Raw genomic sequence first — 23335 nt, forward strand, 5'->3', positions numbered from 1 at the left:
GTGTGATTTTAGCTCTATGAGCTACACAGGGAGCTGCTGTCAGTATATACAGTGAGTACACTTAATACTATACACTGAGCTATTTTACTATAAAGTGGCCAACCCCTATAAGTTATCAATTAATTCTACATCAGAGTATACAATGCAGATTCTATATCTGCAATTTTTATCTTTCTATGTTCTTGTATTTCTTTGCTATAAAGCCACAAATGAAGGAGTCCAAGTAGTCCTCTTCATTATATTCTATGCATCAACAGGCCCAGTATGTAGGCTTACAATGTAATATACAAAAGGAGTAGAAAAGGTACAAATTACAGATTTTGAATCCGCATACTTTATCCTTTGGCGGTGACAGAGCCCCCCCCCCCCCCCCCCCCCCCCCCCAAAAAAAAAAAAAAAAGTAGCATCATTTAAATCCTCGGTTTGGGTGTGGTTTTCCAGTACAGTTCTATTGAAGTAAATTGTAATACCACACAGCCTGGGGATGGGGGAAGGCTGGTTTTGCAAGAAGCTGTATTTTTTTAAATCCTGGATAACCTTTTTAAACTGACTCATTCTAAGGCCAAAGACATGTTTTCCTTAAACCATATAATCAGATATCCAAAACCTTCTATAACATGGTGCCTATGTGACTTTCCCAACAGTAACCACAAAGTTATATGTAACACTCGCCACACTTTTCTTACTTTTTTTGTCTTATTTTACTGGTGGACCTCAAATTATTTCATTGTACAAAAAAAAGCAAAAACTAAACAAAAAAAAATACCAAAAAAAATTCATCAGGGATGCAAGCCAAGAGCATTAGAGCCCCCAGCAACAAGGAAAGGGAGTTATATGAAGAAAAATATATATTAAAATAAAAAGGACATGGGTAGAATGAAAGTGGGGGAAAGCGAAAGAGCAAAAAAAACAAGGCCCTCTCACTGCTAGGAAGAAGGGGGATTTGGGAGCTGGGTTTCAAAATGGGAGGTCTTTACTCAGGGTCCTTTTGTCCTCAAGTGCATTTGCCAGTGAGATAAGCACCGAGTGAGCAGTACTGATTAGGAAGGTTGATGGGGACAGAACTTGTTTTTCTACAGATGGTCGTTTTTTGAGTCCCTTAGTCTTCCAAAACAATTGGTTCACTTGTACTGGCAGGATGGGGTGTGGTGAGGGAGGGCAAAAGCCCAGGTGGTCGTGGGGGCAGTGGCAGCTTCAACTTCAGAGGCTGATTGGGACGTCGGGCAGCTCGGCGCATCTCCATGTGTGATAAGGATTTTCTTAAGCATCTGTAGAGGAGACAATGACAACAGGTTTAAAACACAGAGCAATGGAATAGCAATGTTGTAACAAAGACCTATAGACAATACAGCAAAACTAGGACAACCCCTTTAAAGTTACATATCTCTCTTGACACCAAATATATCCTGGTTAGTATACACGGTGTGTGAAAATTACACACCAAGTCATTTCTTATTTCTTGAAAATACTAAATTAGAATTTTTTTTTTGAGTTTTGTTTCTATAAACAGACATTTACAAGTCATAGCCAGGTTTTTAGTTACCTTGTGTCTTTAGTAGCCACGAAAACGACAGGATTAGGGGCATCGGCAAGATTGAGTTTCTGTCTCTTGACATTGGGTTGATTGCTAGAACGGACACCTGATGAGAAAGAGCGACCATTGGAAGAGAATGGAGGAACCACCCCCACACCAGATACCTAAAGGAAGAAAAGATACAAAATTTAGTATAAAGAAGAACTATGCATGATTGTTTCAATACAATCTTTAGCATTAGGAGTGTGAAGTACAGCAATGTCTAGGAATATTGATTGGATCCGGTCCTGGGAAACTTCTCCCATTTTACCAGGACTGAAAACATCTTTTTTCCAGCACCCGGGGAGAAGTGGCACAGAGCAGACACAGTGCCCCACAGCCTGATGAGCGGAGTGCAGATAGGGATGAGCAAATTTATAGTAGCAACAAAGCGCTTCGTTCTAATCTGCAAGCGATCCCTTCACAGAGTACAGACTGTAGTAAACAGTAAGTAGGGCTGGGCAATTAAGTAAATTAATTTGATTATTCATCATTGAAGACCCTCACAATTTGATTTTTTTTTTAAAATCATAAACGCTACTTTAAAAAAAAAAAAAAACAACTCTGCCCTCTGAATGAAGGGGGAGCCAGCGGTCAGTCTGCCCCTGCAGACCACGTAGCCAGGAGCAGCTCGGCATCCAGCTCTACAGAACGGACACTGAGGATGGCAGCGGGCCGGGGGATGGGCTGCTCCAGATATATGGACATGGAGGAGATGCTGCTGGGCACTGGGGCCACAGGAAAGTCTGAGGCCTGATAGGTGCCAGCTGTGGATCGGGAGAGGAGGGGCCGTAGTTAAAGGCGTTATCCGTGTAACAAAAACACTCTACTCTGACCACGCTCAGCTCCCTCTTCCCCCTCCCTTTGTAGTCACAGGACATGTAAACTCCTCTCTGGGGGCTGGGTTAGCTGTCAATTGACTTGGTAACCAGACTCCCAGGAGGCATCATCTCCACGCACCTGTGCTACTTCCATAGACTTACATGTGTCCGTGAGCCTAAGTTTCTGTAATATGAAAGTTATAGTTCTATCTTTGCTTGCCATCAGTGAATGCAGGCATATGTACCTGTCTTTGTGTCTCAGCTCTGTATATTGTAGGTGTTATAGATGTTCTTAGGCCGCTTTCAGACGTTCCGTGTTCTGCATGGAACACAGACGTGGAATGCATGTAACGGCCTTCTACTCCGCCCGGGCAGCATTTGTGATTAGATGCTGGGAGCGGAGGAGCTGTATTCATATGCGCCACGCTACAATGAATCAGCTGCCAGGCGCTGTCATTACAGCGCAATGCATTTGAATACAGTCCCCCACTCCCAGCATCTTATCACAGATGCTGCCTGGGCGAGGATAAGTCCATTACGTGCAGAACACGGAACGTGTGAATGCGGCCTTAGAGTCTGGATGAGTCTACATCAGCTAGTAAGGAATACATATTGGGGTGATGTGATGCAAAATCAGTGAAAAAAACCTGTCCTGTGTTTACTGTGCAATAGTAATGACAGCAGTGGGCAGGAAAGAAAGCTAAGGGGGAGGTATGCAAATGGACCAATCAGGGAGATGCATGATGGAAACGTAGTATCTTGGTTATGGATCGGCTTTTAGAAAAACTTGTAAGCTAGAAAGACAGGAGATGGCTCAAAATACTCAAGAGGAACTTGGTGAGTAAAGGCCAGCTAGCACTTAATTTTTTCACTCTTAGGTGGATAAGACACAGCGCTGTAAACAGTGTACATGGAGACTACCATGGTATGTGCAGTGTCTATATATACTGTGGCAGTCTCTTCCATGTACACTGTGCAGGCCTCAGTGCTTTGTATACAGAGTCTATATATACTGTGGCAGTGCAGGGTCTGCAGAAGCAGCTCTCCTCTCCTTGCCTACAAAGGGGGTGGAGGTAGGGAGGCTACAGCAGGGAAAATTTGGAATAGGTACATTGGGGATTTAGCAAAGAAAAAGAAAAGAAAATTGAGATTTAAACTTTTTATTTTTTGGCCATGTCACCCAGGCCTAAACGCAGGACATTAAAAATTTTAAGTCTCAAAGCCAAGATGGGAATAATTTGGCAGACACTTTCTCAGTTATCATATACTTACAGCTTCAAATGCTCTTTTGGCGGGTAAAACACCAATACTACTGACTCTACTCTGACTCAGTTGGTTACGGTTTATTGGAGTTTTTGTCCCACGAGGAGTCTTCGGTTTCAGAGGTGCTTGAGCAGCTAGGAAAGAATAAACCTTTATCAGAACATTACAAGTTTTAATATAAATGGCATAAATAATGCACAAAGTGTCTGCTACTTACCAAGCTCTTTTACTATGGCTGCCAGAGGTGGACGCACCAAGGGCGATATTTTCAGAGGCGTTTTAGCTGCTTTCGGTAAGCGAATGGAACCTGGTAAGAAAAGATCCCATGCTAAGTGGTTTTGTACATTTACAAGGTGTGGGAAGGGAGGGGACCATGACGCATGGTAGAATAAGACTCACATTCTGCTTTAATGGAATTTGAGTTGATCGGGGCATAGGGTCGGCGTGCAGCTCGCCTAGGTTGCAAGATGTCTCTGCACATACGACGTGCAATGCGGGTTAATTTGGTCGTCTGCAGAAGGAACGTTTGCCTGTTCTTTGCCAATAGCTTAGCACGGTTCGCGCTGGTGGTATATGGAGATAAGCTCTGAGCTTCAGGCCGAGAGAGATGGCTACGAGGGTGAGCCTCCTAAAGTTATAAGAAAGTCAATAGTGTTACAACATTCACTGCATTCCTTAAAAAGAGATATTCCCTTCTCAACTAATCACTACTACTAGTCAAGTTAAAGGGGTTATCCAATATATATATATATATATATATATATATATATATATATATATATATATATATATATATATATATATATATATATGCACTGTTGGTAAAAAAAAACAAAAAAAAAAAAACATGGTATTGCTTATCTCTTCATGCTCCCCCGGTATCCTGATGTGGCCTCTCCAGTGTCCCCGTTTACTGCAGCCCCCACTTCCAAGACTAGCTTGTCTTATAGCTCGCTCAGCCAATCACTGGCCGCAGCACTGCCCTGTCTCAGCCAGTGATTGGCTGCGCGGACCATAACTCCCCAGACAAGTTAGTCTCAGATGTAGCGGAGCTGCAGTCATTAGGGGACACTGGGGGAGCATGGAGAGGTAAGCATAACATGTTTTATATGTTTTCCAACAGGGCAGATAAACACAAATATATATCTATATCTATATCACTGGATAACCCTTTTAAATATTTTAGCAATTCACTTTAGTAAACTCCTTCACCTAGTATTCCCGCTTATTTTCTAGGTTACTGAAAACTCACATGGCTGTAGCAGCAATGTTAAACAACATACCCCAATATTGCGAGTTGCACCTTCAAGCTGCGTTGGCGTTTTAAGTCCTCCATACTTCTTCCAATAAATCCAGCAAGAAGCACAAAGTCGACACTGCATGTTGGGGGGGCCCCATGCATACCACTGTGCCGACACTGTGGCTGCAAGAGAGAAAACATTTATTTTTTATCTGAGACAAAGCCCAAAGAGTGAAATATGTACAGATAACTGGTAACATGTAGGACCAGCTAGTAAGTGAAGAGTGAGCTTACTGTGGCAGCTTTCACAGGTTAGACCTTTCTGGAATCCAGCTCCATTCAGTCCTGGCTTGGCGCCAACGGAAATAATCTGATTGGGGTTGGGTTTGGTGCTAAATAGGAAAACTTGAGTTAGGCGCTTTTCCTACTTATTTCACAACTTTTCATACAGCGTGGTGTGAACTTAGGGCCCTTTTGGGAATGACGTCCCTCCTGCAGCACCCCCCCACAACACTTCCCGCTTGGTGTGTGTGAGTGTGTGTGTGTAATAGCACAGACAGCGAGTGAGCAATGATGAGGAAGCGCTACAGGTTGGTCACCTGACAGGTGGTGCCCGCTTCCTCATCATACCAACAGCCTTTAGTTGTTCGATCTTTGCCTAGATACGCACAGAAAGATTATTGCTTAAATTTGAACTATTTAATTTTTTTGCACAAATATGTTTCCATGTAATAGGGCCCTTATCCACAGACCCTCAACCACCCGACAGAAACCAAAAATTGTGGAACTTTTGGCTTCCATTTGGGTGGCTGTCATCAGGGTTTCTGTTTGTTTGCTGGGTGGAACAGTGCTTTTCCACAAAGAAAGAGTCTGTGCTTACTTTTCTACAAAGAAAGTCTGTGTATGATGAATACCACTCTGAATCCCTCATAAGTAGAACTTCACATCTCACGACATATACCCCCCAGCAGACACAGCAAAAATGCAGTGTGAAGCGGTAGATAGATGCATCCAGACAGACAAAAAAACAAGTGCTTTACTCACTAGGTTGGGATATAGACTTGTTTCAGTTTGCTATCTGCTTCAGCAGCTTTCAGACGTTTCTGTAGGAACAATATGGATGGTTAACAGGTCCTTACAGGTTTGATGTACAAGCAATATTTATAACATATATAGTTCTTACTTGCTGGATGTATCTGTCTGTAGTTTTCCACATATAGTAGAACTGAACAATACTAGCCAGAGACTTCCAAGGCAGCTAAAAAGGAAGGGGGGAAATAAGTGTTTTATTTTTGTGGTTAAAAGGAAAGTGATTGGTATAGCACAGATCAAAGCATTCATGCAACTTACAAAGTCTTGCCGAATGTCATTAAAATCCTTTCCGTATTTCTCCAATGCTTCCTCAAATAACATGGCTTCTGATGCAGACCACTCTTCCATCTCATCCCGGCACAGAACAGGACCTCCTTGAGGGACAAGAGTGGACATGGCACGAGCAAGATCATAACCGTTCCTCTGTAGTGTATCCATGGCATGAAACTAAAAAAAAGGTAGTGAAAGATCAACACAAAGCTAACAGCATCTCTATATCCACAGATGTATCCTAACTAGAGATGAGCGAACCTCGAGCATGCTAGAGTCCATCCGAACCCGAATGTTCGGCATTTGATTAGCTGGGGCTGCTGAAGTTGGATAAAGCCCTAAGGCTATGTGGAAAGCATGGATATAGTCATTGGCTGTATCCATGTTTTCCAGACAACCTTGGAGCTTTATCAAAGTTCAGCAGCCCCAGCTAATCAAATGCCGAACATTCGGGTTCGGATGGACTCGAACCCGAACTCTGTTCGCTCATCTCTAATCCTAACCCTCTTGCTGCCAGAACAGTCTTCAAACTTTTGGGGAAAAAATGGCCTAAATGACACCCAGGACTTTATAGCTACGGGCAGAATAATGACATCTACCTGCTCACTCATTTATTTAGGGGGGCGGTATTGCCAAGACCCCATGCTAAAAGGAATAATCAAAGGGCACATATTTTTTTTCAAAAGTTAAAGGGAATTTATCATTAGAAAATGAGGATTTAAATCAAGTTTTCCTAAATAATACTAAAATCTCACAATTTACATATTACACAGAAGGATAGCTGTTATGGTCCTTTTACACGGAACGATTTATAGTTCGAATTTGCACGATAACAATCAAATTCGAACAATAATCGTACGTGTAAACGCAGCGAACGATCAAACGACGAGCGAGAAATCGTTCATTTTGATCTTTCAACATGTTCTCAAATTATCGTTGGTCGTTCGCAAAAAATTCGCAGATCGTTCAGTGTAAACAGTCTTTAAGTGATTTCACCTGTGTGAGATAGGCTTAAGCGATCGCAAAACGATCGCATAACGATTTTTCCGTACGATGTATCGTTCCATCTAAACGCTGATCGTTATAAAAAAAAAAATCATCGTTCATTCAAAATAGTTAATCGTGCGATCGGGCGAATTATTGCTCCGTGTAAAAGTACCATTAGTTACTACAATCGTTTACACCATCTGATCCCAGCAAATGAAATTACACTGAACGATTAGTGAACGAATGTAAAATTATACAATCGATGCAATCGACACAAACTATTTTTCAATTGTTGCCTACATTCACATGAAATTATTATTGTTTTAATTTGAATGATATAACGGTTTTTCCCCATGATAATCCGGTGTAATAGGGCTCTAAGGGGTAGGGAATATTGGTTCTTCAGCTGTTGCAAAACTACAACTCCCATCATGCCTGGACAGCATACCCCTCACATGTTTTTCTACCCTCCAACCATAAGATGTATAAGCTGCAAACTCACTTTTTAAAACTGGCGTGCTGTACTCAAATTAGCCCCAGGCAGTCATCTGGGCGGTGAGCCTCTTTCAGGTAGTCATGGTCCCCTGAACGTTCCTCAGCTGTTATCGCGCCCTTCTGGGCGTGATTCAAAATGCATAATTGCTGTGACGTCACACAGGCGTGCCCCGTTCCTCACGTCAGTGCGGTACAGCACGTTTTAAAAAGTGAGTTTGTGGCTTATACATCTTATGGACAGAGTAGAAAAACATGTGTGAGAGGTGTGCTGGGTGATGCAGTGCATATTTCCATAGGTTAATAAGCGATTTTTTTTCTCTTCTTTTTTATCCTATTGTGTCCTGTCCCTTCTCTTTCTTGTGCAGCTGACTTAAAGGGGTATTCCCCTCAGGAGCAAAAAAAATTTTATGCTAAATAACCTTGCCAGTCATACTCACCACCTTCTTCTGAGTAATTTGAGCAGTCTCACGCCTCTCTGTGTGCAGCCGTTCTTGTTTTTGAACTTCTCTGAATAGTAGTGTACAGCTAACATGGCACTGCCCTGGAAACTACATTTCCCATCATGCATTGCGGCGCAGTCATTGGTCCACATGTGTACCGCCCCCAGCTCACATGCAGCACATTAGAAAGTAAACAGAGGACCTTCACAATTCACAACCCTATCCTGCACAACCCCAGCATTGGCAGCAGCATCTTCTTTTAGCAGCCCCCCCCCCCATCCTGGACAAATGTATCAGTTGGCATCATCTCCTCCCAGCCGCTGGCCCCTCACTGTATGCTGGCTCTCCCCTCATCACCCTCCGTGCAGGTCCCCCTCCCCCTCCCTCTCACAGACAAGTGTCCAGCAGCCCCTCACTGTATGCTGGCTCTCCCCTCATCACCCTCCGTGCAGCCCCTCCCCCTCCCTCACACAGACAAGTGTCCAGCAGCCCCTCACTGTATGCTGGCTCTCCCCTCATCACCCTCCGTGCAGCCCCTCCCCCTCCCTCACACAGACAGGTGTCCAGCAGCCCCTCACTGTATGCTGGCTCTCCCCTCATCACCCTCCGTGCAGCCCCTCCCTCACACAGACAGGTGTCCAGCAGCCCCTCACTGTATGCTGGCTCTCCCCTCATCACCCTCCGTGCAGCCCCCCTCCCTCACACAGGTGTCCAGCAGCCCCTCACTGTATGCTGGCTCTCCCCTCATCACCCTCCGTGCAGCCCCCCCTCCCCCTCCCTCACACAGACAAGTGTCCAGCAGCCCCTCACTGTATGCTGGCTCTCCCCTCATCACCCTCCGTGCAGCCCCTCCCTCACACAGACAAGTGTCCAGCAGCCCCTCACTGTATGCTGGCTCTCCCCTCATCACCCTCCGTGCAGCCCCCCCTCCCTCACACAGACAGGTGTCCAGCAGCCCCTCACTGTATGCTGGCTCTCCCCTCATCACCCTCCGTGCAGCCCCTCCCTCACACAGACAAGTGTCCAGCAGCCCCTCACTGTATGCTGGCTCTCCCCTCATCACCCTCCGTGCAGCCCCCCCTCCCTCACACAGACAAGTGTCCAGCAGCCCCTCACTGTATGCTGGCTCTCCCCTCATCACCCTCGGTGCTGACACTTGTCTGAGGGGGAGGGGGGGCTGCACGGAGGCTGATCAGGGGAGAGCCAGCACAGTGAGACGCTGCTGACACTTGTCTGAGGGGGAGGGCCATGTTGCGGTGGGCCAGGGTGATACATGTGTGACGGGGGCTGGGGGACAGGGCTGTGAAGCTCAATGGGAGAAAGCAGAATCTTCTCAGATGCTGTTGAAGAGGTTTCAGAGGTCACATGATCATTCTGTGGCTTCCTATTGGCTGGGTTAGCTCTCATTGGTTTGTTGCCCTGCCTATGCATCACGTGTCCCCGTCTCGGCCGGAGGGAGGAAAAGAAGAGGAGCGGTGTCGGAGTGGATGTGGAGAAGAGCTGATTGCATCAACTGAGAGGAAGAAACAGCCTGGCAAGTGGAGGAACGGTGCAAAAATGGAAATAGAAGCATATTACACAACGCTGGTAAGTATGCTTCTAGATTTAACTAACTAATAAAAGTTTTGAGGGGAATACCCCTTTAATTCCATGCTTTGGCGCCTCGGAGACACCTCCGCAAAACAAAAGAAGGCAGCATTGAATACTAGAACGTTTGCAATTGATCAAAGAGCATATTATACTGAGACAATGATGTACATACTATCTCTCATTCGCTGACTTCAAAAGAATCCGCTAACCCCACTCGCATCTGCATTGTCACATGTTGGAATTAATCTTTAATGTCCTGCATTTCAATCTCTGAACTCTAATTTCATATATTACATTGGGAGGTATCTCTGAGAGACGCCAGCAAAGTAAAAGAACAAGAGTTTACAATTAATCTTAAGAAGGTCTCGTTAATTAAGTAACTACGGTCTGTGCAGATTGTTTTGTCTAGTTGTCTTAATTTCTAAATTAGCTGCACATACCCCTCCCTACCCACCCTATCTTTCTCCTTTCTTTCTACTCATCTATTGTCTGTCTGTGTTTTTGTTCTTTTCTTTTTTGACCACTTTGCTCAAGTGATATTTCTCCATACTAATTTGGCTATATTGTTGTATTACAGCATGTTTCATCTTACTTCTATATGCTTCTGATAGCTACTTTATACTTATTTAAAAAATTATCTTTATATAAAAATATAATTTGCAAGGTTAATAAGCGATTTTTAGGTGATTGGTTCCCTGTAAAACTTCCTGTTCGGTCTGTGATAAGTAGGAATTTTGTTGTTGTTTTTTTCTTGTAAAACTGCCAGCGTTTATGCGCCAAAGTTTATGATATGCCTTACACACACAGCATCTTTTTAGCGTGACATTTTTTTTCTCTTCTCTGGCATTTGAGGCTCTGTGGCAGTTTACCAAAAAAGCAGTATGCTGAGGGTGTTGCGTCTTTTTTGGCAAACTATAGTGCTTTTCTCACATATACATATGCATTACATTACATTTAAGAGGGCCGATAACATGTATAATTCCTGTATCCCTCCCACCCCTCCTTTCCCTACAGATCATGAAGGAGATGGGGACAGGAAGAGCCTGTGATTTTTCTTAAAGTGTTATTCTCTGCTGCCAAACTTCCCCCTTTTCATACTTCTGGCCTGCTTTTATTTCCTGCTTTGGGTGAAAAGCGGGCATCATCACAGCCATTGGCTGTTATGGCAGTCAGCACTATGCTCCTCTGCTCTGCACACTGCTGTTCTGTTCAGCTCTGCCATGCCAAGTACCATCCTGACAGCTCCATGGGGCTGGAAGCGGTCAGTGTGAAGATGGATTTTTGCAGATAACATTGCAAAGCAGAGGAGCTATGCTCTGAGATCCCGACCACCTCTACCTTCAGAGCAGAGCGGAATAAGTTATCAGCCCAGCCAACACAGATAACACAGAGTTGGTTGGGAACGTAGACAACCAGCTATAAACATAAACAGCTCAGAAAGCCGAGCAGGGAGATGCAGCTAAAATGGTAAATAGAACCAAGTTTCCAATTAACTTGTCACTTAAAGATTTATCCTTCTCTTAAAGACACCAGGTCATAACATTCAAGCTGCCCCAATATTAAATGAGGCCTGCACCCTGTATTGTAGTAATCTGGGTTTTAATATGGGCACAATAGGATATTAGAAGATAAGCCCTAACCAAATTATACTAGCCATAGCAATAACTTAAAGGGTAACTAATGTTTAGCGGGCGACAGGACACGCTATCAAAAAACCCGCTGCACCAGCCACGCTTTCAATGCAAGCATGAGCCGGATATGGATTCCTTCCAGCAGCGCAGTTGGTTGCTCAGTGCAATAAACTGCGCTGCTGGAAGAAATATGTATCTGGTGTGTGCCTGCATCGGGAGCACAGCGTTTTTTTGTTTTGTTTTTTTTAAAGCATATCCTGCCGCCCGCTAATTATAATAGTTACCCTTTCAGATTCCAACCTGTGGACACTGTCCAATAGCTGTTAGGGCAATGAAACACATGGTATCTTTCCTATATCCTGTTCCACAGATCCGTACTGTAAAAGGATTAATAAGATTAAAAAAAAAAAAAAAGGAAGGAAGGTTATTCTAACCAGTGTGATGTCACGAGAAGCGGCAGCTGCACTCATATGTAAGCTTGGCTGTCTTATTGAGCTGCTGCAATCCAATGCTCTTGCGAATGTGCCAACAGCTCTAGAAAGAGATACATACAATAGTGAGATTATAATAAGAGACACTTAAAAAGGACCAGATACATGGCTTAACGGGGTGGGGGGATATGTCCCAACAAATAATAAAAGCAGAAAACACTTTACCTAGCAACCACAAGAAATTGGTCTATTTGTCTGTCTGTAAGAGGATTCTCTGGATCCCACACTTTCATTTCCATTTTCTGTTGGTTTCGATTATCAGATTCACCTGAAAGAACATGTATATGAACAAGGATTTAAAGGGCAAGTATTACTTTATGAAACCTCTGACATATCACAGCGAGAGCAGTATAGCAAATGTTTTCATTTCTGAGTTTTTCTTAGTTTTTTTTTTTTTTTTTATAACCGCATAAAACTACAGAAGGATTAGAATGAGTGGAAACAAACCAAGTCTAAAAGGCCCATTATGATAAAAGCTACTCCAATCCTGTCACTTACCTTCCGCTAACTGGTCAGGAATTTCTGCCTGATACTTGGAACCGACCCGTATCTCCCCTTGATCAGCCAGAAGCGTCTTCTGTACTGGGTCAAACACCAGCGAGTAAAAGAAGCAATCCTGAAAACAGCAAATAAGATTACTACAGGGTGTCAAAGACAAAATGAGGAGCAAGGAGGTGGAAATGACAGAATGAATGTACCTCTTTCTCCAAGTACTGGCTCAGAATGTCTGTCTCATTTAACAGAGTTACGCTACATTTACCCCTGTAGAGGAAAAAGAAAAAAAGTGTTAATGACTATGTATTTATTAACAAGTTGCTTAGTTTAACAAAAATTCCTTATAGCCAATTGAAGAATCCTTTTTTCACGACCTAAAACTTTTTTTTAATGAATACACACAGAAAAAGGTTCCTTCATTCCCAAAACACTAACAAAATTTATTAAGAAAATATATTACTTATAGAGGAAATATGGAGGCTACTGTGCCTGTACCAAGCACCTACCTGATGTGTGTAGCAGGCAAAGACTCAAACTGACGGGAGAGGAAGAGCTCACGGTGTTTTAGCTGGTGTCTCTGTTGATCACCCACAGTCGGCTGTTTGGACTCTTCCTCAAATTCCCCTACATAGAGGAATAAGTGGTCAGTTAGCAATAGACCTCTATGTTACACCTGGATCATCTCAAGACATATTACAGTCTCCAGCAACACAAAGAAGCCAGGCCAGTCCGGGCGGATTTCCGCAGCGGAACTCTCCTGTCAGCCTCCGTGGCATACAAGCAGTCTATGACATGTCAATACTTCCACGCGTAGACAGGAGGTGCGAGCCCTCCCATAGACTGCCTGTATGACACAGAGGCTGGCAGGATTCCACGGCACAGAATTCCACCAGTTTTACTCCATATAAACTGGCCCAAAATAGTTTTACAGTACCACATTATATTCACAAGATACACCATAAACATTTAATAGATGAGGGGTCATACTTCTTAGCCATTTTTGGCTTCTGGGCCATCTCCAGGAACCAGACCAGAGGGCCCTCAATCTTTGAATAGGTGCAAATCCCAGAAGGGAGAGCCAGATTTATTGGACATTTATGGCATATCCACAGGATAACAAGACAGGATATTAAAGAACATGTAATGGCTACTGTAAGAAGTTCTTAAAAATGCCAAAAAGGCAACCTTACTGTGTCCCCTACCCTTCAATTTACCGCACCAAGGTGTTCTTGCTCATCAACCCCTTAGAAAACATTTACATATTCTAACAATGTATTTATGCAATAAGGCTGCCTTCACACACAGCAAATTCTGCTGCAGATACCTGCCCATACATTTGAATAGGTTGACATACTTGCACCGTTAACTCCCACAGCCCTGGAGCATACATCACCTGCTCCAGGCTCCTGCTTGCTTCGGGGCCTCCCCGCGGTTAGCCAACCAGCTGATTTCTTTATTGGGACTTCTCTTGCGCCTCGGCTCTCCGCTCAAAGAATGAACATGTTGAAGCAATAGGAATGACAAGTGGAATCTGCCACGCAGACTCAGCTTGTTAATTCAGCCTCTTTTACTCAATGTGCAAGGGCCCTCAATCAGCAGCTAAGCAAGGAAACTGCTTCAGCCGCTGATTGGCTTAGAGCCAAAGCCTGGTTAAGTGCCCCCCTTCCTTGTTGAGATGGGGGGGGTAGCCTTCATACTCGCCACAGACGTCTTCATTCTTCACCAGAGGCTGGCATAGTAAGCCAATCCGTGGCTGAAGTTCTCTGCTAAGCTGCTGATTGAAAGAAGGCAGGGAGAAGACCGGGGGGTAAGTTAACCATCCCCAGTTTCACAGAACGTGTTAGTGCAGCCGTAGTCACCCGCTGTGCTTTAAGCAGCCCTAGCCAATATATTAACGTAACAAATGACAAATCCAAACTTACGTGCATTGCTGTCCGCCAAGCTGTTTAGACTGCTGGAGATATCTCGGCGTCGGAAGAGGCAGACCACTTTGGCTTCTACGTTACCATTCGCAGTCTATAATAGAAAAGGACGTGTTTATCACCTGCTGATCACAATTCATTACATCAAAAGGCTCTATGAATGACGTTCCCTCACCTTGTTAAGTTCTTCTATTCTGCGGATCAGGTACGGGTTACTTGAGGAGTTTTCAAAATACACATAATCTGCAGAGAAAACAAAGAAATATATCTAATATTCCACTTCTAATAACTTATCGTCTATTCAGGCAGCGACAGAAACTGGTTCAGCTTAAAAGCGACAACGCTTTACTATACGGAAAAAGAGTACACAGACCCATGCTGGCCTGGCATATCAGAACTGGGTGTGTTGGAGGCTATTACATGACAGATTCAGATACACACAAATGTAATGCATCTCCACAAACAGGCCTGTTTACACTGCTGGTTAGGGATGTTACATTATATACCGAGCAGTGCTGTGCTTATATATATATTAATATTATAGTTATATGCTGCTATATTTCGGTTACTGGGGAGCTACCCTCCTGCTGACAGTACAGGATTACCCGCACACTAACAAGCTTCCCCTTCAGCAAATGACAGCACTACTGCAATGGTGTCAGCATATAGACTGCACAAACATAGAGGCAATGAGCGTGACGCTTCTGCAAGGACTCCATTACTGGCATATAGAGAACTTTGTCTCCTTACAGACATTAGGAGCTAATAGGGCAGACGTGCACATTTGCCAAGAATGGTGTTTCATATACCAGTCTAAAAGAAATGACTGAATTAAGGAAAGGGGGGTGGGGGATAAATATGTCTACCCACCACTGCTCTATGCACGTACAAGCTTAGCCTTCATGCAGGGGCATATACAGGATGTTATGGGTTTTCTGGATCCATAAATGGGTTCAATTGTCAATACTGGTTCTCTGTGGGGTCAACTTCAAGCACCCCTCAAAATCAGCTGCATGAAATAAAGGGGCCCTGGTGCTTTTGAGAGCTCATAGTCACCATACTGCAATAGCGGTGACAGGTACAGCAGCATTAGCCCATGCACATGAACAGAGCAATGCTGCACCACCAAGGTGCCTGGAGTTTAACCCACACTGATCTAATGTTGATGGCTTTTCCTGTGTATTACAATGCAAATCTATGGCACTTCCAGTAGTTTCAGTCACCCCTCCCTTTCAGAGCAGACCACATCAATGCTGGAATTCTGAAAGGGTATCCTGCATATGATCTAACATCAGAAATGGAGAGACGCTGCTGAACACTGGGTGGGACAGATGCCTCCAACACCCGGCAGGTACTGTGTACACGTCTTGCACGTTAGAATACGACAGCACAATACCGGCCAAATGTTGGACAGTTTCCATGGCAACTGACCCACCCAATGTGCAAAAGGTCACATGCAACAGAACACCTTTAGGAAAACTGCATGATCAGTGTACTTGTCAGGAGCCATCAACAGGAATGTCTGCAGCTTGAGGTACAGCTCTGAGAGCAACTGCAGGGTCCCTTCATAAAGTGCCGGTCACCCAGTACAAGGCCTACTGCCCCCTGTGCCCCAACTGGAAGAACAAGACCAGTGTAAAAGTGGATTTTAGGCAGTCATTCCCAACCTGAGGGTATGTTCACACTACGGAATCAGCGCAGAACTTATCAACAGGATGTCTCAGGTGCACTCTGTCATCCGCCCAAAGAATTGACATGTCAATGTCATGACATTGAGTGTGCGTGACACATTTTATTGAATCAATGGGACAAGCGGAGCTTAAAGCAGAGTCCGCTGTGCGAGCTTCACTTTAAATTCCGCGCTGATCCCGTAGTGTGAACATACCCTCAGGCTGTCCAGATGCTAGCAAGTTAAACTCCCAGCATGCTCAGCATTACAGTATTGTAACAGGTAAAAAGCAGCAGGTTGGAGATCGCGGCTTTAGGATACTATTACACGGAATGATAATCGGCCGAATCGGTTATCGCTCCGTGTAATAAAGACAACGATCAGCCGATGATCGTTGTCATCAGCTGATCGTTGATATAGGTTAGAACCTATAATTGTCGGACGCGACCGCGCACCGCTACATGTAATACACCACGCTCCAGGGCTGTTGCTGCAGTCCGCTTCTCCCCGGGTCCCGCACACTCTAGCTTCAGAGCGGCCTGTCCTGGAGCGTGATGTATACCTTCTAAGTAAGGGCTGCAAGGACATCGGTAACGATGTCCTTACAGCCCTTGTTAAACCATTATCGGGCCGTGTAATAGGCCCAGTAAATGAGCGCCAATCTAGCAGATCGGCACTCGTCTACAGTTGTTATCGGGCCCCTATCGGCCTGTCTAATAGTACCCTTAGGTCATGTTCACACACGGGAAAAACAGAGAACGGGGTAGGGTTATTTTTGTCTTTAGTTCAAAGACCTACAGTCATGCACAGGTATGGTGTTGTTTCTGGAAGAAAGCAACTATGGTTTTCTAATGCAGAATAACCCCTTTAAAAGGAAAAAAAAAATGTATATAGTACAGAACATCAGCTGTACATTGTTTTTTTTGTTTTACAGAGGAAGTGAAATGTATTACATCTATCTATATCACACTTGTTTGTGGTTGTAAGAAATACCCTTCAGTGCCATCAGGTTGGCAGCAGCTGTGATCTGTTCTGTACTACACCCTAGAAGCTGCTTTCCTATGGAGATAGATATCTTTTATCTTACATTGAGCTTCTAAATAATTCAGCAGCTGGTTTTGCATGACTGCAATGGCTGCTCCTCTGCAGTGTTTAGTCTATTACTGATGACACTTCCCCTTACAGACAGCGAGCACCCCAGGAGCATGAGGAGCTAGGACCCCCCACCTACCAGACCTGTGCACATGCTCTAAGATGGTTCTAGATCATGAGAATTGTTCAACAGGGATGAAGGAGACAACCTTCTGCCAGACCCATCTGCCATATGTCCAGATGTCGAAATCAATACAAATCAATGTTTACCCCCCCCCTTCTTCCATTTATCTGGGTGGGGGGTGGGGTATGGTGTGAGTTGTTTGAGGAAGTCCTATAAACATGTAATTGAAGATGGATTCTGCCATGTGTGGAGGAGTGACTTGTCTGGCTGACAGCTACCTAACATGTTCAGACGGCCTCAGGCAACAGCAGCATGTCTCTCAACGTTCAGTCCATTGAAATTAACACAAAGCACTTCCCCAAACACCTGAGATCCAGGTAACAGCGGCAGATGCATGGATTGTATACAGCACCATAGCAAGAGCAGCTACACACAATGGGCCACATGTATCATCCGGCAAACGGATGATTTTCGGCGGAAAGTGCCGATTTGCGTATTTTTTTTATACGCAAATGGCCGATCTGCGAATAATATATTTGCAAATCGGCACTTTCCGCCGAGTACGCCAGGGGGGCGGAAAGGGGGCGTGTAGTGGGCGTGGACTCAGAGTCCGCGCGATTTACCGTCCGTTCCGCCCAAATGTACGCCGAAAACCTACTCCAGTCCTCAGCTGGCGTAGGTTTTCGGCGGTGCGCACGGGATTTATGTAGAGGCAGTCCGCCTCTACATAAATCCCCGTAGCGCCGGAGCTGCTGGGGCATTTATAAGTCCGGCGTAAAATATGTTTTTTATAACAATCAGCGTTTAGACGAATAATTGCTAGAAAATTTGTTCAAAAAATTGTTATATGTTCGTTTTTAAGACAGCTTATGCCCATCTCATACATGGGGTGAATACTTTGAAAGACTGTTTACACAAAGTGATCTGCTAATTTTTAGGGAAAGACCGACAATGATTCGAGAACTTGTTGAAAGATCATAGTGAACAATTTTTGGCTCGTCGCTTGATCGTTCGCTGTGTTTACACAAGCCAATTATTGCTCAAATGCTATCGCGAAAAATTGAATAGTTCCATGTAAGCGCAGCATAATCAATTGATGGCTTTGTGCAGGAAAAAAAATTAAACATTAATGCCAGCACACGCAGCATGTGCCAGACAGGTGAACAAGGCTACAAGATATCCAAAGAACTTTGCCGAATGATACAGATTGCATATTAATTAGATTAAGCCATCTCTAATGGTGTGTTAACACGGAACGATTAGCATTCAAATTTTTGCGATAACAATTGCACTTGAGCGATTATTGGCTCGTGTAAACACAGAAAACAATCAAGTGACTAGCGAGAAATCATTCATTTTGATCTTTCAACATGTTCTCAAATCGTCGTTGGTCGTTAGCTAAAAATTCGCAGATCTTTGTGTAAACAGTCTTTCACCGATTCACCCTGTGTGCGAGATCGCTTAAGCGATTTTAAAACGATTGCAATAACGATTGTTCCAAACGATATATTGTTCCGTCTAAACACTGATAAGTTATAAAAAAAAAACATTGTTACTTCAAAATTGTTAATTGTTCGATTGGGCGAATTATTGCTCCGTGTAAATGCAGCATAAGCAGGATGATATAGATAGCTTAATCTAATCAATATGCAATCTCAAAGGGCCCAATTAGGCTGCGTTTACACAGACAGGTTTATATGACAGATTTGTGAAGCCAAAGCCAGAAATACAGGAGTCTTTCCTTTATGACCTGTTCTCTGTTTATAGTCTCTTCCTGGCTATGGCTTCGAAGATCTGTCAGATACACGGATTCGGTAGATCATCGCTCCATGTAATAAAGACATCAATCCTCTGATGATCGTGTCCTGACCTAAAATGATTGGCTGCCGACCGCGCATCACCACATGTAATAGCGATGCGTGGCCAATGGGTGATTAATCTGTAAAGAAAATAATAAACTGTATACATTACCTCTCCACACTCCCCAGTGTTCCCTTTGCTTCACCACACTCCCCGCAGCGTCAGGCTGCTCAGCCAATCAATGGCCGGGATGGGTCCTCCGTGGCCAGTGATTGGCTGAGCAGCCTGTCTCTTTAGAGACCGGCTCTGACATTGTAGTGGCGGCTACAGGGAGCGTGGAGAACCCAGGAAGAGACCAGGGAGAGGTAACTTATACAGCACAATAATCGAGCCATGTAATAGGCTCTGCAATCTACCAGAGCGGCGCTCATTTACTAAAGTGATCGGCCCGTGTAATACAGCCCTAACTGGTGGAGCACCAAATACTCGGACCAAAACAAACAAGACCATCAATGAAAGGTCTACGTTTATATGATGCAAGCATGTTTGAGCCTGAGTTCACACGCTGTCAATATGACGTCCGTTATAATTGGACAGCTGTCATTCCTATGGTGCAACACTGGTGACAGGCCAATGGGAAGATTGAGAACAGCTCCAGCATAATCTGAAGCACAATTCTCAAATTGGGGCTCAAAATCTGCCCACCCTTATATTAGACTGTGTGCGTTCACATGTTTGGGATTTTTGTGGTATTTGAGGCCAGTAGCAGAATTAATAATACAGTTTAGCCTTTTATTTTGTTAGTGTTGAGAGTATGTAACGTGGCCTCTGTTTATAACAAGATAAAAGTGTCTTCCAAACAGTAAGAATCACACTTGAGAACAGAAAGGATCCTGAGTGGAAGCCCTGAATGCAAGTGTGAACAGAGCCTTATCCAATGAGTGAACAGGTGAAGAAAATTTTTTTTTTGCAAAAGCAGGTAAATGAGTATGTTTATCATCTGCAGATATGGAATCAATCGTGGCCACTTTCCCATTGACTTTAATGAAGAGCATTGTTGTATTGAAAATGTGGCTATATTTTATGGTGCATAAGGAAAATGTCTGCTGTGTGTAGATGAGTTTTCAATAATCACATCTACTTTGTATTCTGCTGCAGATGTGATTTTCCATGCAGAAAATCCATGCATTTAGCCTATGGGTGCTGTCACACAGGTGTGAAATCTTGCACATACCCCTGATTAAGGCCAAGTTCACACTGCATTTAAGCATTGTCTGGAAGGCTTATGGTGGTTTTACACGGAGCGATAATTCGCCCAATCGCACGATTAACGATTTTGAACGAACAATTTTTTTTTTAGAACGATCGGCGTTTAGACGGAACGATAAATCGTACGGAATATTCGTTTTGCGATCGCTTAAGCCTATCTCACACATAGGGGAAATCGTTGAAAGACTGTTTACACTGAACGATCTGCGAATTTTTTGCGAACGATCAACGGCGATTTGAGAACTTGTTGAAAGATCAAATTGAACGATTTTTCACTCGTCGCTTGATCGTTCGCTGCGTTTACACGTACGATTATTGTTCCAATTTGACCGTTATCGTGCAAATTCGAACGATACATCGTTACGTGTAAAACCACCATTAAGTGCACAAGACCTTGACTCTCCAGTTGTTGCAAAACTACCACTCCCATCATGTCTAGACAGCCAAAGTGATTGCTTTGTCTGTCCAAGCATGATGGGAGTTGTAGTTTTGCAAGAGCCGGAGAGCCAAGGTTCCCTCCCCTGTCTTAGGGTGCCTTTACACACACAGATTATCTGAGAGATTTTTGCAGCCAAAGCCAGGAACAGACTAACCAGAGAACAGGTCATAAAGGAAAGACTGAGATTTTTCTTTTTTTTTCAAATCCTTCCTGGCTTTGGCTGCACAAACCTGTCAGATAATGGTGGCTGCTGAAGTTGGATAAAGCCCTAAGGCTATGTGGAAAACATAGATATAGTCATTGGCTTTATCCATGTTTTCCAGACAACCTTAGAGCTTTATCCAAGTTCAGCAGCCACCGCTAATCAAATGCCGAACGTTCGGGTTTGGAGGGACTCGAACCCGAACCCTGTTCGCTCATCTCTAAAAGGGCACCTTAGTATAACAAAAGCACCAGGTTGGGGCCGACACATGCATTAAACAGATCTATAGAGGGGGTCATTTGTATACTGGGTCAGAGATGTATACTGGTTACCTAGATGGAGGCTACAGCATTCTTCTATCCAGCAGCTGGAACCTATAAAAGTCTAGTATACATATACTGCTCACAGGGTGACCCTGGCCTAAGTTCACACTTTGTTCCTGTCTATATTTAAGGACCAGTTCACACGGAGGAATCCACGTAAAAATACAGTGCAGATCCACATTCTATGGAAATCAATGGAATTTACATTCTGCAGTTAAAGAGGTACTCCAGGCTGGGGTCATTTTTATTGTATGGCCAAGGAGGGGGTGCACATAAAAGGTGTCGGACGCTTACCTGCCGGGTTTCAGCGCCGGGTCCAGGATCGCACCGCCCTGTTCTCCCGTCCGGCTGCCACTTACTGGTCTGACCTGAGGCTTCAGACGTGACGTCTTAAAGTGACTGTACCACTGGATACGGGCCGACCCACCCTTAGTGGAAAGAAACCCCAGCCCCTCCTATCATAGGGGGCTGGGGGTTTCCTCCCACTAAGGGTGGGTCGGCCCGTATCCAGTGCTTCAGCCTGGGCCTGGTGGTACAGTCACTTTAAGGCAGCTCAGACATTTAGCGTCTGAGGCGGGACTCCACTACGACCGCTAAATGGCTGAGCTGCCTTGAGAAGTCACGTCTCAAGCCGCAGCTCAGACCAGGAAGTACAATAAAAATGACCCCAGCCCGGAGTACCTCTTTAAGGCTGATTTCACACTGCGTTTTTCCTATCCATTCAACATATCCGTTTTTAAATGGTGAGTTTTAACGGACAGAAAAACAGTCAACACTATTTATGTGTACGTTAAAAAAAAATAATTTGTTTCGATGCTTTTTTTTTTTTTATAATGGAAGTCAATGGAAAAACGGCTCCAAACGGATGGCACACAAATGCATATACGTTAAAAGGATCGCAAAAGCGCAGTGCAAACCCAGCCGAATTTCTGCGGTGGATCCACTTTCCGTCAGAAGAATTGACACGTCAGATACCACCGGCAGAATCCCTTTGGAAGGGAATTGAGCAGCGATTTTCCGCCCTGAAATTTTTAGGCGCAGAAATCCTACGGAGGCGATTCCGGGTGGAAAACTTTCGTTGTGGATTCCACGCAGAATTTCCCAAGAACACATTCCTTGCTGATTCCTCAGTGTGAACTGTCCTTTATACTGCTGAATGTGCGGCTACAAAGCTGCTTCGTCTTGTAACATTTTGTTTCCACTGTTTATAAATATAACAATAAAGTAACAAGAAGAGGAGAGAGCGGATAGTGAGCGGCTACATCCCTGGGGCTCAGGCCGGAATCCTCCAACCACCCGCACGGTATGCGGACACATCCCCCCGGTATGGAGACACATTACCGGCTCTTCCTCATACGCCCCCTGCAGGCAGGGTATATAGTAATGGGGGGCACAATGACGGCGTGCCGCCCCTTCTGTCAGACACACCTGGGTTGGCAGATTACCGCACCGAAGTGAAGCCTGTACAGTGCGGTTACTCTGCGGTTTCTACAGCGGCCTTGGTTCCCCGGGCCGGGCTGTATAGAGCTATGCAGGAGCCGCGCCGCCCGGCCCGCACACGGCTCCCTGCACACCCGACCCGCACCGCAGCCTCTCCTGTGTCTATGAACGGTAAAGGACCGGTACTCACCGCCCACCCGGTACATATTCGCCGCCATCCTTCGCTCTCCCGCGCACAATAACTCGGGGCGCCGAGTGTGTTTCCGGTGCCCGTGGTGGGGGGGGAGAGAAGAAAAGGGGGATACTTCCGGTAAGGAGAAGAAGAGGAGGGGGGAGGACTTCCGGGCACAGAATAAGGAAAGCTGGTGAGAAGAATTACTTCCGGCAGTAAGACGAGGAACTCCGAAAATACACGAGGTGGTTCAACGGAAATAGCCGAACATGGTCGAGGTCAGTGATTAGTTAGCAAGGGAGCCAATGAGATTCAAGCACTGCTAATCATGTGACCAATGGTGGCGGGCCAAACGCCTGTCACAGTGTAGTGTGGTACACGACAGTAGTGCGCATGTGCGGCGTGGCTGACCTGTCAGGATGAGTAGCAGAGGGCTAGTTAGCCATCCTCTACAGTAGGCTGTGTTCACACGTTTTTTTTTCAAACCAGGAAAAG

General features: G+C 44.7%; 1 protein-coding gene across 2 annotated transcripts; it reads right to left on the minus strand.

Moving 5' to 3' along the window:
- Positions 1 to 683: 683 nt before the first annotated feature.
- Positions 684 to 23071, minus strand: MTA2 (metastasis associated 1 family member 2). Of its 2 annotated transcripts, none has more exons than XM_069965388.1 (18): positions 22859 to 23071; positions 14486 to 14553; positions 14311 to 14404; positions 12895 to 13012; positions 12592 to 12655; positions 12392 to 12509; positions 12059 to 12161; positions 11837 to 11936; positions 6248 to 6436; positions 6081 to 6155; positions 5942 to 6000; positions 5192 to 5289; positions 4941 to 5080; positions 4057 to 4285; positions 3875 to 3985; positions 3667 to 3791; positions 1544 to 1698; positions 684 to 1268 (listed from the first exon to the last, which is right to left on the minus strand). In XM_069965388.1, the coding sequence occupies exons 1-18, from the start codon at positions 22884 to 22886 to the stop codon at positions 1100 to 1102; spliced, it is 2043 nt and encodes a 680-aa protein (XP_069821489.1). In that variant the 5' UTR covers positions 22887 to 23071; the 3' UTR covers positions 684 to 1099. The 2 variants fall into 2 exon arrangements, with proteins under 2 accessions (XP_069821489.1, XP_069821490.1); XM_069965389.1 differs by having other exon boundaries at positions 3875 to 3964; positions 22859 to 23070.
- Positions 23072 to 23335: the final 264 nt, after the last annotated feature.

Source organism: Dendropsophus ebraccatus, chromosome 4, assembly GCF_027789765.1.
Source record: "Dendropsophus ebraccatus isolate aDenEbr1 chromosome 4, aDenEbr1.pat, whole genome shotgun sequence".
Taxonomy (NCBI): domain Eukaryota; kingdom Metazoa; phylum Chordata; class Amphibia; order Anura; family Hylidae; genus Dendropsophus; species Dendropsophus ebraccatus.